General features: G+C 38.5%; 1 protein-coding gene across 10 annotated transcripts in view; it reads right to left on the minus strand.

The window, feature by feature from the left end:
• FHOD3 (formin homology 2 domain containing 3) overlaps positions 1-18,970 on the minus strand; it is a 385,259-nt gene that overhangs the window by 327,389 nt on the left and 38,900 nt on the right. For 9 of the 10 annotated variants that reach the window (XM_051812625.1, XM_051812624.1, XM_051812622.1 and 6 more), the window contains exons 2-3: positions 18,482-18,588; positions 1,699-1,763 (exon numbers count right to left, since the gene is read on the minus strand). In XM_051812625.1, the coding sequence (XP_051668585.1) occupies positions 1,699-1,763; positions 18,482-18,588 (172 nt within the window). Of the gene's footprint in view, positions 1-1,698; positions 1,764-6,052; positions 6,137-18,481; positions 18,589-18,970 lie in introns of those variants that run through there. The other variant, XM_051812620.1, reaches the window with a different exon arrangement.

Consider the following 18,970-nt stretch of genomic DNA (forward strand, 5'->3'; position numbering starts at 1 on the left):
ATGGGCTGAAACAAAAACTTACCCCAAAAATCTAAACTTCAGCAGGGGGGATGGAAATTAGAACCAGAACTTGCATTTGGCTCTTCTGCCTATAACGAAGCAAGCCAAAAACCCATATCCAAACACACCTCTTCTCTAGAAGTTTGAAATCTGGACTCAAATTTTGCAGCCTGGCTTCCTCCGCATTCACCACTGAATGTATCACTGCTGCCAGAGAGTAACAGCACCTGACAAGGGAATGCACTTTCATACAGGAACAATTAAGATACGTGCACAATAATATGCCTAATTGCCCACACTGAGTTTGAATGAAAATATTAGGACAGTGCAATCACACGTGGAAGCTCAGAACCTGATGTGCTCTAATTCCTCAATGGCTGCACTCTGGAGAAAAAAATTTACATGAAAATTCTTTTTATAAAACCTCAATCCAGGAAACATATCAAGTCTTGTCTTGCTGCACTGGTCTGTTTTGCCAAATATACTTCCAGACCTAATAAGAACAATCTTCTTCAAGCTGTTCTTAATTTCAGTCACATTTATAAAATCAGCTTAGACTTTGCAGCATCTCTGTTCCTCCTCTAACACTTAACACGTAGGCTTGCTCTACTGTACTTCCTCAAGTCAATGGTAGTAGAGGAGAAAAATGTTCCTGTATGAAGCAGCCTAGAGATCGTTCTCAATGGGAGGTATTTGAGGAATTCTGTAGGTTGCTTATGCTCAGTTCAGATTTTCAGAAATGCCATTTCATAACACGTCCTGGGGGCAGGGGAAAAAAGTTTAGCTGTATTTAAAGCCTCCAACAGCAATGTCACCGCAGAAATGACACAAAACTTTGACTTTCTCCTCTTCCTTTTAAGGAAAATACCTATATTTCAAGGTTTCAGCTATCATCTCTTGAAGCAAGAGCAACAACAAGTTAAATATATTAGAATGCTGAATACACTGTTGTTGAAAACAAAACAGGTGACTGTGGCACAGACATACAGGAATTTATTTTTTTTTTTAAACCAGCCTCCCATAACATATATCATAGTATCATCAGAACATGAACATTAGCTTTGCCACTAACACTCACTGAAACACTCTGCTCCATAGCACGCTGGAGAACATACTAACCCCATCACAGTACATCAACCTCTGTTCACGCAACCCTAAACCCTTTTGACACACCCTTTATGACTTTCATCACACTTTTCCTCATGACAGCATTGTTTTAATCAGGGTTTTTAAGACACTGACACTGATAATGACAAATATGCAGCCAAAATCTGCAAGATGTGAAGTAATAAATTTTACATGCTATTAAAATGCATTAGTTAGCTATCAGCCAACAAGTCTTCAAAACCCCTTCCCAATCCAGAACACAATCTTCTTTGGACACACATAAAGACTGTGACAAGACAGATAATCAAAGATTCTCCAAAGCACCTCCCAGCCATCACACTTCACTGTCAAACACTATACTTCACTGTCAAACACTGTATTTCCCTGGGATGTTTAACATGCTTTAAGGATAGTGTAACTAATGCAACCTAATTTCAGCACACAACAAGCAGAACAAAAAGAAAAAATCAATTTATTTGCCATTATCATCAACTTGGAACACAGCAACTCTGATTGATACTCCCCAGATTTGCTTCTTGGAAATCAATTCTGTTTATTTCTTCTCTTTTGGACACGTGGACCTTAACTTACCAATGCAGGCATGGACTCTCACCGACAGCTGGGTCCTCAGAATTATACTGTGCTTCTTGCCTCTCCTAAAAACAGAAGAGAAGAAATATATATAAAGGTGTAGGGAGGAAGTAGAGGAGTTGGGAATGAAGCAATGAAGTTGAGCCTAGGAAAAAAAGGGTGGGAGGTAAGGGAAGGTATTACAAATTATATATTTGTTTCTCATAATCCACTGCTATTTTAATTTGGCATAAATTAATTTCCTCAAGTCGAGTCTGTTTTGTCTATGAAAGCAATTGGCAAGCAGTCTCCCCATCTTTATCTCACTCAGTGAGTTTTTTCATCTTCTATTCCCTCCCTGCTGTTGAGGATGGGGAGTGAGAGAGCAGTTGGGTGGGCATCTAGAAGCTTGCCAAGGTCAACCCACCACAACCCCTCTCTAGAAATCTGTATTAGACAAGTACCAAGTGATGACTGCACATTTTAATTTTCGCAGAAATATTTTAATGCTAGCTTTAGTCAAGCATTAAAAGAAAATGCAAGTTCAAACAAGAGGCTAACGACACTTTCACAGATCTGCTCATGCAGCCTAATCAGTCTTTAAAGCACAAAGATACCTGTGTTTTCCATGCAAAGAGGCAAAACTGAGTCCTCCTTCACTCTGGCTTTCAGTTCCATACTGAGATTCCATTAAATGGAATGAGCATTTTAATTAGCTGCTACATACCTCCTTTGTTTTTCAGACAAATTAATATTAGCTGCACTTCTTCAATCTGGACAAGAACACTGTTCTTGATTTCTAGGAGCTACACCTGCAAACTGGCGTGAAGACATTTGTCTCCACGGCAAAACCTGCTCACCTGAGGGAAGGTGGGAGGGTAAAAAAAGCCAAATGTCTTTTCTGTTTGCACAGCAGCATATTCTTCCATTACAATTTCAGTCTTTCCCTCTTTTCTAAAGATGTTTCATGATGTTTCTCAATATAAACAATACCTTTTTTTTTTGGTAGCTCTCCAAGCTTTAGCAGTGGTGTTACTTCTCCCTCTATCTCACCTCCCTACAAAGACCCCTGAAACTTAAAGCAAAACTTTGAGCAAGCTCTCTTCTACAAGTTCTGTTCTACACTATCGTCCCAACTGTTGTGCCTCATAAGACAGAAAATTCTCACAAACATTTATTTCTGTCCTTATCTCACATTGGTCACACTGGCAATCTTTCCAGTCTACCAAAATCAATATGATTCAAACCCCAGAAATTACTAAGATGAAGACTCACTTGTAGTGGTGCATTTCCCCACTCCTTCCCAGGCTGCACTATGATCATCACTACAGAGGCATTTCATGGGTTTAAGACATACCACGTATACCACACAGAAGCTAATTATAATAAGACCAGTGACATGCAAACCACCAAAAATTATGCAATTGCCTGCTGAATGCTTCCGACTATCACATCGCATGAATAACACTTCTGCAAAATGAAGATCACTGAAAATTATTACATCCGTGATTATACACACACCAATTCATGGCAAGCATCTTACAATAATAAATGCCAAAAAAGGGGGTACCTTGAAATCCATCCATGATTTCACAGATTCATGAAGTACTGGCTAAATAGCATTAAAATACCATCAAAAAGTATGTCTGTAGGCAAGTTTGTCCTGATACCAGGGTGGGACAGACAGATAATTTGCATTAAAAAAATAGGTTCAAAAATACACTGCAGAAAAGAATTTTCAACAAAAAAGTTTCATTTATTAAAAACAAAATCTAGACATGTAAGAAAGTCTGCAATCTATTCTTAACTAAGGCTTGTTGTTTTAATGACATGACTTCTTAAAAAATGAATAGGTTTTAGTGAGTGCAACTATTTATTAAAAAATGCCAAGAAGTAACAGTTAATAGCTATACAATTTAGCAGCAGTAGAGTAGGTAAATTTCACATATTGTGCTGACATAGCATTCTGTTAATCTACACTGAGATTAGAATTGCTACCACAAGAAGATTAACTGCTAGTCCTGGGAGTCACCAAGATACAAAACGTTTTCTATATTCAACTTCTCTAATAAATTAATGTAAATAAACACAAGCCAACAGCTCACTGAGCGCCTGTCTTATGCAATATAATGCTTTATTTTGTAATTATTTAAGTACCACATTACAAATAGTTTCAGTCAATTATACATGTCCAATATGTGATTTAAATGACATTTTAAAAATAATACCTCGATTGGCTGTCTTAAACAGTTATTTGTTTTGAAGTAAAGCCTATGTCGGAGCCAAGCAATTCCTCAAACAGAACAGAAATACCGAGAATGGTGTTGAGGGAGAAAGGGGGAAAAATATTATTAAATAAAATGATAATAATTTAAAAATCAAAACAAACCAACCACACATCAAAAGAAACCAACACCAACACAATTTTCGTCTTAATGTTTCAAGGAAACTTTGTAAGGAATTTTTAAGAGAGCCTATTTTATTAGGACACTGACATCCCTTCTCCTCAGTTCTACACTAAAATTTAGTTGCCGGTATAAAAAACTGGATTTTTATGTAATTGTACAATTAAGATCCATTGGCATTATTAGCAAGGCAGAACACAATTACTTCCCTGTCAAAGCTCATCTTTGCAAAATAGGAGAATGCATCAATTAACATACATTTTCTATTTCAATGTTTTCTTTCTTTCAGGGCAGGCAACCATTCAGACTTCCTAATATTTTTCGGAAGACCTAGATATTTCAATTCAATAAATGTAGTCTCTTTTAAATCAATCTCCTGCTTCTGGAAACACATTATTTTACCATTTAAAACCAAAGGAGAAAAATATTTTTCAAATATTCTTAATGATTACTTAATCACTCAATAAAAAAATTCACTAGATCAAGGATGTTAATTCTACAGAAGGCTGTGCCACATCCTTCTGGGTTCCTCTTATTGCTTTCTACGCAGTACTTGACAACCATGGAAAGAGCCACAGTTTGATTGCACACCAGCAGATAAATTGCAATGGGTTTAATAACAATCTCTAGTAATATAGTTGACTGTCAAGCAAATTTACTATTCTTCATTGTATTTGCTCAAAAAAAACTGTAGCAAACATCTGATTTATCAAAAGGCTATCACAAGCAGAAGTAAAGTCTGGTACTGTTAGAAGCCACAATTTTAGCTCATGAACAACTTGGAGCTTTTCAGTTAATGTAGATAAGAGAGTGTCTAAGGTCTATTTGGGGGTTTGTTAGGGTCTGTACATTCTTCTATTCCTGAAAAATTTAAAGAATATTAAAAAAAACCCCTAACCCCATAAAGGCAAACGTGGATCTGAATCTTTCATGAAGTGCTACACACATTCATATGGCAACACAGCAACTAAGAGTGATGCATCTTTTTGGGATGTTTCTAGTTTTTTGGGTTTTTTTTAAATAACTAGATTACAATAAGCAATCATATCCTACCCTCAGAACAGTTTTAAACTAGCATATTCCCACGACTCTCATTTTACTCTGTTCCAAGCAGGGATTTCATCCATTCAGATTAGTGTTATCAGTCAGCTGTAGATAGGGATAATTCTTGAGGATAACTCAGAGAGAAAAATCATTAGCTATGCTAGCAAGGACAATTACACAAAACCTCTTGAAAATTGTAGTAGTTTCTTTGTGCATTTATGTGTTTTGGTACTTTAACAAAAGCACGCTTTCCCTCAGATCCCACTCAAGTTTCTGGCAAGACAGCCTAGATGTGGTGGAAAATGGATTCTAGAAGTTTCAATTCAAACTGGTAATAGCAGCAAAGGGATTGTAAGCCTTGAGGTCCAGAGCATGGACCTTATCGTTCCCATTGCACTGGGCTAACAGCACAGCTTACCCCTTTCCTTATCCTACTTTGGTGGAACACTGTAAAGAGCAACTGGTTCACAGTTGCAGCCAGCATGTAACTCATGAAACTCCACATAAAAATCCACAGGTTAGATAAGGTTTACCCTCTTAAGTTTCACCAAATCTGGGAAAATAAAGGTGAAATCATATGCTGGCAAACAGTATAGGTACCTTGTATATTCAACTGTTATTAGATGGGAAGGTTTCCTGCTCCCCCAGCCTCCAACTTCCCCCATATTTAGTTTTTTACACTGCTATTAGGTGCAATATCAGTCAATCGCTCACAGCGAAGCCAGCTCTGAACCAGGTGGTGTCAGATCAGCCAGGCATACATTAACCTGGTCCCAAGCATCTCTTGAAATAATTAGATGACTTTTTCATCATCCTTTGCAACCACTACCAAAGCAAACACAACAGATTACTGTACCAAGCTAAACTAACACCATGGGCTGTTGCCTCTTTACTGCAAAGAGAGAAGAGGCTGGATGAAAACTTACCTTAACTTAGCAATGCTGAAAATATTTCCAGACTTGGACAGCATTTAACACCAGCCTAACCTGACAACTTACCTTATAACAATTCTGCACCTAATTCTGCCTGATGTAACAATCTAACCATTATGAAAACCTATCTAACATAGATGCTGCTTTGAAAGTACACACACTTAACACATGCTTCACATTTTGTTACAGCCTCTCATAGCACTCAGGTTTCTTCATGGACCATTAACCATCTCCAATAATCACATTCACATTTTCCAAGAGGAGTAGCTTAATGAGAACAGCATCCAACAAAAATTCCTACACTTAAGAAGGAATCACTGACTCCCACAAAAGAAAACCGGACAATACTATGCTACCAGAAGCAAGTGTGTGGCAACAGACATACTCTAGTCTAGAGTACATTATTCTTGCAAAGGTCTTTCACATTTTTATTTCAGAACCCATGCATTTTCATCTTCACTTGCACACACCTTTCAGGGAGTGGAAAATGCTTCTGTATTGGGGTATTGCTTCACAGTCAGCTGCTTCACAGTTTAAGGTACTCCACATCAGCAGTGGAAAACAAACTGTTCCTTGTTGAATGCATAAAGGATGAAATTTTTGCCAGAGTTCAAGCACTTGAATCTATCAGGTTCTCCCTGAAAAAGATCTTCAAGCCAGCACACACACAATAAGGAAAGTGTTTCTTAAACTGCTATTAATCAGACAGCATAAATTCTAGGCTTTGATTTCAAAGCTGTTAAGATATGGTTTGACTGCAGTTTCACTATGATATGCTTCTCCATTCAACTGCAGATTCAAGAGATGGAAAAAAAAAATTCTGACACTTTAAAAAAAAAGTTGTATAAAAGCCAAGTCTTTTGAAAGCGAGAGAGTGCACACATGTGCATGCAGAGAGGAATTAAGAATCTCTCTGAAACTCATCCGCAAATCTTACCCAAACAAATAACCTTTTTGAAGTTTTTGGTGATTATTATCCAAAGATCTAACTGTCATGTACAAGCTCATGTTATTCCCATTGAATAATGGAAACAAAGGAGCTCAGGAAAAAAAGTCAATAATTAAAAAGAAGTCTTTTAAATGCTAAGATTCACTTCCAATATGCTTCAAATGAATGACAGCACTAGTAATCTATTCTGGTACATGACAGGCAGCTGAAGGCAAACACATACACTCCTCCTCATAAGAAGTCAGTGGACTTTTGTCTCTTACCTAAGTTTTTCCATCTAAAAACTTAGCATGAAGTCAGAATGTGTCTGCATCCTGTTCTTGCAATACACTTGCAAGTCATCTAATTATTTAGCATAGTGGTTTTATTCAGAGTATTCATGGATCGTGACACATTTACTAAAGTAACAATCGTGTGACAAGAGTGGACGAAAATAGGTAAACAACGACTATTCAGATGTCTGTTCACTCTTCATTAAAAAAAACAAAACATGAAAGTTTAACTTAAAATTTTACTAATCCACATAGAAACAATCTCAACAGCATATTCCCCAAACAAAAACTGGGCAGCCAAAGATAGGAAATAAGGACTACCTAAAGGTTACTTTGGTCACTACAAGGTGCTGGGTTTTTATGTCTCCCTAGGCAGGGTTGCCATTTTTCTTATTTTTACCTCTTTTTAAACAGAAACAAAATAGGATAGAAGGAGAAAGGGGAAGAAAATGAGAAACTCAAAAGCATCAAGGGAAACATTCAAGAGATTCACCAAGTATGCATTATAAGCGACATGAATAGCACCAAATTATTTATTACTAATGTACTTTGAATATGTGTCAGTAAAGGTCTGGGTGGAGTCTTCTGCGTACCTCACCACAAGGCAATGATTTTTGCCAAAAGACAATGAATCAGTTTTACACACTGTGAAATGCAGGAAGTTCAGAATGGGGGAACATTTGTTCCATTTGTCCTTTTTAGTAGTTTATGTGCAAGCAAACCTCACAAGCTGGAAAGTGAGAATCCCCTCCCCACCTTCTCTTCCTAATTTCTGAATCATCATGCTGGTTATTTCTCAGTTGTTAATGGCTCTATTTCTACATATTAAAACAAAAACCTTCTAACAGACCCTCAAATATTTGAGGGCTGACTACTGCCTTCACAGTCAGAAAATTGACCATTTTTCAAGAGCTGTTCTTATTCATGAACAAATCTATGTCCTATCACCCCCAAAGCTCAACCCCTATATAACTGTTTTCAGTGTTATTTAGTGAAACACTCATAGCATGAGCAGTTAGAGCTGTATCTTATATTTTTGTATTAAGAAAACACAAAATGTATGAATTGGCAAGTGTTGCTCTTTCAACAGTAATATTGCTTCTGGTTAAAACAAAACCAAAAACATTGTTTCTACACTTCTTGTCAACCTTGCATCATATTCTTGCACAGAGACATATCACTTAACCAATGCTTTTCAGTTCTTAGGTTATATATTTCCCACTGCTGTCAGTGGCTCTCAAGCTCTGGCTGCACATTCCTCCCGGGAATCTTTACACCAGGTAATTTCTGGTCATGTGGTTTTGCTACCACCTGTACTCTGAAGTTCATGCTACATCAGAAATTTAATTTAAAACCTTTTCACACTTGGCAAAACAGATGCCTTTCAAAAAGCAGGATTTTTGAAAAAAAAAATATATTAGAAGAGCTGAGAACCTATGGGACAAGGAGGAAAGTAAAATAACCTCCCTGCAACTGAGTCACTTGATGCTTCCACCTCTTCAGGCAAAAAGAGTCCCTCTAGTGCTCCCAGCCACACTGTCAGACTCACAGTTTTGGTTCCAGGAGAAAAAAGTCCCAGACCACTTTGGGTGATCTGGGTGCATTAGGAAGAGCAATGCCAGCAGGTCAAGGGAGGCGATCCTGCCCCTCTAATCAGCCCTAGTAAGGCCATGTCTATAGTGCTGTGTCCAGTGCTGGGCTCCTCAGTACAAGAGAGACAGGGAGCTCCTGGAGCGAGTCCACTGGAGACCTATAAAGATGATTAACGAATTGAAGCATCTCTTATGAGGTAAGGCTGAGGGACGTGGGCCTGTTCAGCCTTGAGAAGAGATAACCGAAAGGGAACTTCATCAATGTCCATAAGTATCTGAAGGAAGGGTGTCCAGAGGATGGATCGAGGCTCTTCTCGGTGGTGACAGCCAATAGGACAAGAGGCAAAGGGCAGAAACTGACGCAGAGGAAGTTTCACCTGAACACGAGGAAGAACTTCCTTCCTGTGTGGGTGACCAAGAACTGGAATAGGTTGCCCAGTGAGGTTGTGGAGTCTCCCTCACTGGAGATACTCAAAAAACAACTGGACACAATCCTGTGCAATGTGCTCTAGGATGACCCTGCTTGAGCAGGGAGGTTGGACCAGATGATCCCCTGTGGTCCCTTCCAACCTGACCCATTCCGTGATTCTGTGACCAACTTCATTAGAAGTTCCATAGTTGCAGAGCAGAGGCAAACAGCACCTGCATAATAATTTTCATTCTCACAAACGACCCTGCTACCTGACCTAATGCTGACTTGCAGAAGAAAGGGAGAGATCTAATTTTATTTCAAAATTAAAATGAGCAAAAAACTGACTTAGTTTGTAAAAAATAGTTTTAATAAATTTTCATCAATGTTTCCCTTCTACTAGAAATTGCTCTCTATTACCTTAAGGAAAAAAACCCTATTTTTATGATTTTCCAGTGTAATTGATGATTAGATAACAAACTGAAGAAAATATTGTCAAAAGTGACCCAACACATTTCAAAGCAATGTCCTACTGGCTTAAATGGCCATTTACACTTTCTCAGAATGTAATTAATTTAACCAGACTCAGCAAGAACTATTTTAAAGCTGTCCTACTTTGCAGTAGAACATGCATATGTGTATGTAAGCACATGAAGTCTACTTTGCACTGATTAACATACTACTTTGTGTTTCTTTCTGCTTTTTGGAAGTTTTCCAATAGCATCATATTTGGCAAGGGTTTCTTTGTAACTTGACATACAAATTCTTAAATATAAAACACTGCCCTCAGGCCACTTACTTCTCCATATTAATTCCACTCCGGAAATGGGCTTTACATTTATTGCTGGGCCATCAAGGCTTTTGCTAGTGAGCACAATTACAGAGCAGTAAACGTGAAATAAATTTCTATTTTGCTGTGGTCTTAACCCTGGCAGTAGTCACCAGTTTTCACAGCTTCATTACCGGAGATCCTGGGCTAGTCACAGATTTGCAGTGGTTTAAGCTGTTAGCTCACAACCGGAGGTTATACTGGAGACAATTTTATCAGAAGCGGATTACCACCTTAGTAGTTGTTGGTAAAACAAACACGCCCCACACACCAAGCACATAGACAAATGAATTCCCATAGGGTAAAACAGAGTGTGAGTTACACGAATCTCCCCTGTGATTACCACAGGGCAGGAGCAGGCACAGGAATAGTTGCCATGGAATAGGAAGTGTAGCTAATTCACAGCTTTTACTAATTACCCAGCACAAACTCACCCAGCTGCCCACATGCTCTAGGCAATTGCACTGCTACTATAACAGTTTGCACCAGCAGACAGTGAGTGCACATGATGCTGTTGCTGTCCCACGTTTGGATTCTCAAATCAATGGTTTTACTTGCCACTGGGGTTGAGTTCAGAATAGTCCTATAGTGCTTTCTGGCAGCCCTACCTGAAGCCCTGCAGACGATCTGTTTATGGAGAGAGAAAGGGATTTCCTCCTCACAAATTGAAGAGAAACACATTTCCAAGCCTCGAGAGCTGCTCACTTAGCTTATAGCCTCGTCATCGAGGAGGAGGGCAGAGTGCAAATATAGCTATTAAGGAGCTTCAATGTTAATAAAATTAAATGGTTTTAAATAGAACATCTGGCATCAGCTGTTTCCATAAGCTGTTTTTATTTAAGTTTCCACCATAAAATACTGGACTTCTCAGCTATTTTCACATGTAAACCTGAATGCCAAATTAGGCTATCTTTAAAAAAGTTGTCCAAGGAAAAACTGTAAGAATTATTCACACGCTTTTTGGTTTGGCACTTTATTTGGTATGTAACAGCCTGGGAGAGAGCTAAGCACAACAGTATTTTTGCAATACAGTTTGCAATGGAAATGATTTTTGAAGAAAAGCACTCTTATTGCATTCATTTGCCAGTAGTAATCACTAAAATTCAAAAATAGCAGATCTTCAAACGTTTCCACAGGAACCTTGGTACAGAGGTAGATTTTTCCCTCAACAACAGAGATGTCTGAGTAAACTCTGGGGCAAAGTGGGAGCAAAATAGACACAGCTGTTACAGCATTGGCAAACAAAAGCTGTAAAATCATGAGTCAAGTTCTCAAAAAAAAACTCAACAGGAAAACATGTTCACAAAAAGAAAACGACCCACAAAAAACCCGAACCCATAGGACAAAACCAGACCACAGGAACAATTCAGCACATGGGTTAAGAGGACTATGTCCCTTCACATTTCACAAGTGTCAACTCCAAGAGCTGCCCATGACCTGCCCCAGTCAGGTCTACCAATTCCAGGCTGCTGCTCCCTCAAACCAAAACCACGCAGAGCAGAAAGAACTCGTGAAGCCTCCTTGCCCAAGCCAAGGAAGGCGCTACTACGGATGCTGGCTCCTCAGTTGGATGGAGTGTGGTACAGTTTTGAAGACTGCAGCACTTGGAGAAAGGCAAAACCAACTCTGCTTCCCTTTGAAGGACATGTTCAGCATATCAAAGTTAAGACTATTCAGTATTACCACTTTTTTTTGTATGCTATTTGCCTGAAGGTTATCCATCTAGACCGGAATGAATCTGTAAGGTGTACAGACTGCACCCCCATTTTACACTCCCAGATTTCAACTACACACCAGAGATAGTTGTGATGCCTGTAATTTCTGCTCTTACTGTCACACTCCAGCTCCCTGCTGGACAGTCAACCAAAACAGGGGATCACAGGTTCTTTTCACAAGCCCATGGATCTTACATCTTGTGTCTTTTCATGTGAGAAAAGTGGCTTGCAGTCTCCAACCTAAATATATGCAGAAGAGATTTACTTCTACACCATCAAGGCAGCTTTAAAGCTGAAACTACGTGAGAAAACAAGCCATGGTCTGCAGTAGAATTTATTGAAGTTTGCTACTATACATGCAGATGCTTGTTTTCTAAATACATTTTACATTCACACATCAGTATTCATTCTTCAACTACAAAAGAAGAAGCATTTAATGACAAGCAAGAAACCTTAATTCAACAACCATTTCTGCACAAGATATTGTGCCAAGCAGATCCACTGACAAGAAATCCTTATCTGATAACTGATCAAAAATTGCCAAGGTAGAACTTTAAACTGTTAATTGCCTCCATCTTACTTTCAGAGCACATCCTTCAAAGCCACATGTCTCATTTGTCAGGCCTACAAAATATATGCACATTTGTGTAATTATTTTGATTACATGCTCTGGAAGTGTGAATGCTCAGAGACAATGCTTGTCTATTGTTCTCTAGATGGGAAACCTTGTCTTGGGTTAAAGACAATATAACAGACCTGTAATTTTATTTCATTTTGCTGTCAAGGGTTACTGCAAAATAACTACGAAAACAAATTTCTACAGTTCCACCTAAAGATTAGTTTGAACATTCTATCTAATTTTTTTCTTTTATAAAGAAAGGCATTTTATTAGGATTAAAAATTAAGAAGTTAAAAAGCTGCATAAAGTTTTGAAAACATAGGTAGTAATAGCTATTTTCCACCAACTTTGTGAGGGTATTAAAAAAGCATCAACTTAGTCATGCAGAAAAACAATGTATTTCATTAGAAATGTGAAATCTTAATCTTTACAGCCATTTATTCTGTAACAGTAAAGTTTTAGCTACGCTAACTTCAAAATGTGGTTCAACAGTGTAATCTGATACATGATAGACTGAAATACTGCTACCTTGTAGAAAGTCTTATACTCTCCAAAAACTACCATAACCTCTCGGCTCTGGTTTTTGGTTTGAGGGTTGGTTTGGTTGTGGGATTTTTTCCTGGCTTTGCTGCATGCTTTTTATTGTGACCAGCCACTTTTCAGCTTGAGTATTTGGTCAAACTAAGAACTAAATATGACACAAATCAAAATATTTGGGTGGACAAATACATTCTTCACAACATGAGTAAATAATTTCAATAAGCAGTGGCAGTCTCTACTGTTTGTAGCAATACAATGACAGTCTTCCACAGGCACTCCCTTATTTTTCTTTCTGTTGGAACTGAGAAACATTATGGAAATGACATCTAGACAAAATATGAAGAGAAATCTATCATAAATTGAAAGTGTTTTCCAACAGTGAACAAACACAAATACACTCTGTTCAAACTGATACAAAATCAGCATAGAATCTATGCTAGTTTGCAGCACTGCTTCAAGAAATGAGCCATACCATTTTTGTTAGACAAAAAACCAAATTAACGTTCAAATGCATCCCCAGCTTCCTTATATAAACAAATGACAAAAAGTTTTCATGTTCACAACTGTGCTATTTGCAAAGTCTAAGCGGGCAAAAAAACCCCACAGTACATAAGCAGGAAAAGAATATCAGAGATCAATGCCAGACTCCATTGCCTTCAACATTCTGAATCAAGCCCAGAATGAACAGCAGCAGCAAGAGGGAAAAAGTCTGTCATCCAACTTAAATGCGGCTCACCAGTCAAAATGGTTTGAGATAGGGCATCTAGAAGGAATGCAAAAACATTAGTGCTGAAGTGATTTGTGAAAAGTTTTTTAAAACTATCTTTCTGCTGAACATAAGTCTTGAAAACATATTCCCTGAGGAAATCTCCATTGCTCACAGCACACTGTCTGAAGAAACTTGTGTTCTGCGGTTTAGGACCGTGTTACCTTTTGGGCTACTTTTAGGGCCTGTTAAGGCACGTCCATAAAAAGAACTTAAGCAATTCCATGGTAATTTAAATGCATCAACCTCTTTACAATTCTTGCTTGCAGTGTACAATCACAAGGAAACACAAAGGAAAGGACCTACTTGTCATGGACACCTTAGCAAACACCTTGAAAGCCAGCCCATCTAAACTACCTCCACAATTAAGCATCCACAGAGTAACTTGTGTTGGAAGGAAGTGGATAAAAAAACACAACTAGCCAACCCAACAAGCAAACTAACCATTCCTTGAACAGAAAGCCAGTTTTCCTACACCCTCTTACTGACCCTTTCTCTGATTGCAATATCTTCCGCAGGACCAGCCTCATTATTTGGCCACCTCCCGACTATCCCAAAAACAACCCTCATACAAAAATGATCTGATTCTCCTGAATCCCACAGCTATTCCCAAGGGCGCAAATGGCAGCGCTAAAGTTGTGGAATCACAAAAGCAGTCCCATCCCCATCCATTTTATTCTCAGAATTAGCTCTACAGGCTGTGGGAGCATGTGTGTTGGGTTTTCTCCTTCCCTAAACAGAAGTTTAGATTCTGCTGGAGTGGAGGGCAACTACCAAATGCCTCTTTTCACTATATTCAGTAACAGAAGGTAATTCATTTGAAATTGCATGAGCACATGTGTTTCTTATACCGGTTATTTACAGATACACATTATAAACCTCCAGTCTAATTGCCACCATCCTTTTCTTTCCTTTTGAAGAAAAATCCATGTTTTTCACTATGCTCATCTAATCCTTCACAGAGAAAATAAATACCTGCAGCCTCTCAAACCAATACAATTTTTTAAGAATGTGTTTTCTGCTTGTTTTGTTTTACTCATAAGTCTCCTTTCAACAGTGTTTAAAAAATAAATAAATATCTTAATCATTTTTCCCTGGGCAAACAGGAACTTTTGGCAAAAAAGATGCTGAAAACAGCCAGATTGCAGGACATTCCTGTCACTCTGAATAGGAGTTTCCACAGCTGAGGTTCTAAAATTTTAAAAATGCCATGAATATCCAGCTACTAAAGCCTTCACTCAGAATTCAGCAAGCTTCAGTGATCCTGATGAACACAGCAGCTTCAGTATGGCAGAAAGGCAGGTCCTGAGGTAGCCTAATCTCAGAAAATTAAAAGCTTTGAAGATTAAGAGCAGGACCTTGAAATGACCCAGACAGAAAAAGAGAGAGACTAAGTGGTTTCTGCAGCCAGTCCCTCCCAGACAGCATGTTGCTGCTAAGCTCCCAAGGTCTGCAGCCAGAAGCTCCAGTCCAGGAACCCTCCAGCTCAGCACTTTAGTCTCAGAACTGCAAGGCCCAAAAATGGAGTTTATGGAGTTTAGGTTGCTAGAAACATAGGATAGAGAAAGACATTACTGACTGCATTTGTTACCCTATGTCTAGAATATTCAATTTTTCTGAATAACATCGCATGAGTTGCATTTACCCTGAAGTAATGATGTTACTAAGTCACAAATAAAGTTCAGGTGGTTCTTGTTTCTTTTTTCTTCTCTCAAAAAATGTGGGCAAAAATGGGATGCAGAAATCCAGTTGAATCTTCACCAGTACTGACAACACCAAGTTCATTGCACTTCAGCAGATAAATTCCCACTTTACACCCTAGGATGATCCCATACCTTTTTCACAGCATCATAATCACTGATTTGTTTTGAGCTCACAGTTCCCAAAAATGTCTGATCCTTTCCTCCATGCTGCTGACAAGTCAGGTGCCATCCTTTCTTCATTTTCTGCCTGACCAGTACTTGCTTGTCCTTAGCCAATTACTCCTAAATGCAAGGTTTTGTACTTCACTGACCCACGTCCCACAGTAGCAGAGCAAAGCCCTAGGATTGCAGGGCTCCAACATGCAACTTACCAGGTGTGTGCATGTCAGGGAGATAGAACCAAACACCCTCAACCTCAAGTTAACCTCACAACCATCAGGTTAAAGCTTAACCCCTGTACTGCTGGGTTAGCACAAGCTGGAATTATTCATGGCAAATATACCACTTGTACCTACAAGCACCTCAGGAAAGGTGCTGAAGGTAGCATCTCCCCTGGGCAATCTTCCCCTCTTCCCTCTGCAGCAGGACACGTCTTTTTGTGCTCCTGTGTGTTTCACTTGCTGATTTACTTCCCAACACCCCTTTCATTCTTCCTTCCTTCCATTTTCACCACTTCAACCTTTGGAACTCCCCCCGCCTATGTAATTTATTACAAAGGTAAGAAAGTAGGGTCTGAAGGAGGACTGTAGTGGGAAGACACCACAGAAAGATGGTTCACAACCACTGTAATGGCAGCATCTAACACATCCTGTCCTGGTGTTGCATCTAAAGCAGGTAGCCAAAACACAGCACATCCTATTGACCCACAATTACCAAGGAGAGGGACAACTTCAGAGAGTAGGGTAAAGACCAGTGAAGATGAGGGCTACATACATGACAACAAGACACAACAGTTGTTCTCTTTCATCTCACAAAACTAATTTCAAAAGATAATTAAAATAATAATTTGTAGCCCATGCTTTTGTTATGCACCTTTGTGGCACACAGTTTCATATCTCCTTATTCATCCTTGCATAGGAATGAAGGATCTCATGGCAGACTTCACATTACTCAGCAGGACAAGCCATCGGAAGAAGCAATTACTCAAATGACAACAGATTGTACAATTAAGAGGAGGCTTGTGCACACATGTACATAAAAGTATATCCTGATTTTTTAGCTCAAAACAACACAGTAGACATGCAACTCCAAGCAGCACAGTTAGTTTTACGTTTTGTTTCTTTTTTTCCTAGGATAGCCACCACAGAGAAAATGAAAGTCATGTTTCAGGAACAATTCCTATCATTGACTTCATATGCCCAACAGAAGCATAAAAATAAAACAAGGTGAATGGTAGCTTGCCATTTCAGGTGCAAAGTCTAGCAGGAAAAGCACCAAGTGGTCTCTCACTTGCCAAATTGCTTGGTGGTGCCAAATTGCTACTGTGGGGTGTCAAAAGTAATGAAGTTAAAAATTACTAGAATTATCAGAGACACCAATGGTAGGAAAAGAAATATGCCTTAAACTCAGACATATTGCTACCAAAAAAATCAAATCCCATCAAAATTCTTCCTTCATCTTATTTGCTTTGAGTTCATTATAAAGTTAGCTGGAAATAAGAACTTGCTGTTCTTTGCAGCGATTTTTACCACCTCTGTATAAAACTGGGGACTAGATCAACTTCTACACTCAACACTCCTATTGCATGGGAAAGGAGGCTCAGTTCAGTTTGTATTGCCTACCTTTCTATTGAAGAACTCTCTTCTAACTGGTTTCTAACAGAACAGTTTTCCTCTTCCAATGGTTATAAAAACATGCCTCTAACTGGTATGTGTGAATAAGACATGAACAAATGCACACACGTGAATATTTGTAACATATTATTTAAAATTCTTCTCCACATAAAACAATCTTCCAAGACACAGTTTAAATTTGTAAGAATTATTCATCAAAGGCAAGACAGCTACCAGAAAAAGTAGATAAACCAGTATAAGCAAAAGAACTGCGTGTCTTACTATTAACAAGCCCTGACAATTCAAAATGCAGTTAATTATCAAGAAAAAGTTTTTCACCCAGAGGGTGTTTGGACACTGGAACAGGCTCCCCAGGGAAGTGGTCACAGCATCAAGCCTATCTGAGTTCAAGAAGCATTTAGATAACACTCTCAGACACATGGTGTGATTCTGGGGTTGTTCTGCGCAAGGTCAGAAGTTGGACTCAATGATTCTGATAGGTCCCTTCCAATTCAGCATATTCTGTGATTCTATGATTTTATGAATTTCCTTCTGGAGCAGCTACATTACTCACATGTGTGAGGTCTACGCCAAACACACCTATAAAATAATTCCAACTATCCAGTCCAATATAGTAACCAGCAAGACAAAAATAGATCCAGACTGTCTGTTCATTTTATATCTTAACCAAGACTACCACCAGACAGGTCAAGAAAAAGAAAATTCTTCAAAAAAGCAAATTGTATATATGCATTCATAAAAACACACACTGAAGCTAACTTTTGCTTTCACTTTCAGTTCTCAGATTATTATGGAAAGCTGTGTCATAGCAATCCATGTGGGCGAGCAATCATTAAATAAAAAAAAGCAAGAGAGGAGAATATTCAAAAACAACACGCACCCCCATTCCCGGGGCTGGGTAAATCAATTCCAGGAATAAAAAAAAGAAATCAATACAAGACTTTTCTTCAAAAATATAAATGGAGGACTTAAATATCAAGGCACAAAGAAATTGACTTTATGACTATGGAAGACATGCATATTATAGATTTCTCTACAGTATGCTATCTTCTTTTGGACAAACTGTAAGAGTGAACATAGATAGAGTAGTATAAAATTATTATTCATACATATGGGCAGACATATGGGCATACAAAGATCTTTATCATTTTATCTTTTCTGTTCCTATGCTGATCTGAACACACTCTCCTGAAACCTCAGTGCTTATTTATCTAAATTTAGTAAATATTTACTTACCCAGCATCCTCCTGGAAGCCTTCTAATTCATCTCTTTGTTCTGCTAGGGTGGATTCTAGATCCAGATAGGTACCATTGTGAGACAATTGCAGGGTGCAGTCATCAAGCTGTAGAACAAAATTCAGACCATTAGATTACAGCGGTCATTCTCTAACATCACCTTTCCATTTTCCAAGTCCCCAGAAAAATCTCCCTACAACAAACCATGTGTTGTGAGCAGATAAGAAAAATGGGTGCTGTTTGGCAATTTATGTAATTCCAAGTCCATGTTCACTAGACCATGCTTGGTCACAGCAATATCAAACCAACTAACAAACACAGAGAAATTTATTTCAACATACAGGAGGGGACTAGAGAGGGTTTTGCACAGTGCCTTTAAAATATAATACAGAAAGAGGAATTAATTTAAATGTATATCTAGGATATGAATGACTGTTCTCTGTTCTTACAGTACATTTATAAGTACAGTTTCAGAGCCTCCAGATGAAG

This window comes from Manacus candei, unplaced genomic scaffold (genome assembly GCF_025592945.1).
Source record: "Manacus candei isolate 608988 ecotype Guabito, Panama unplaced genomic scaffold, ASM2559294v1 h1tg000088l, whole genome shotgun sequence".
NCBI lineage: Eukaryota > Metazoa > Chordata > Aves > Passeriformes > Pipridae > Manacus > Manacus candei.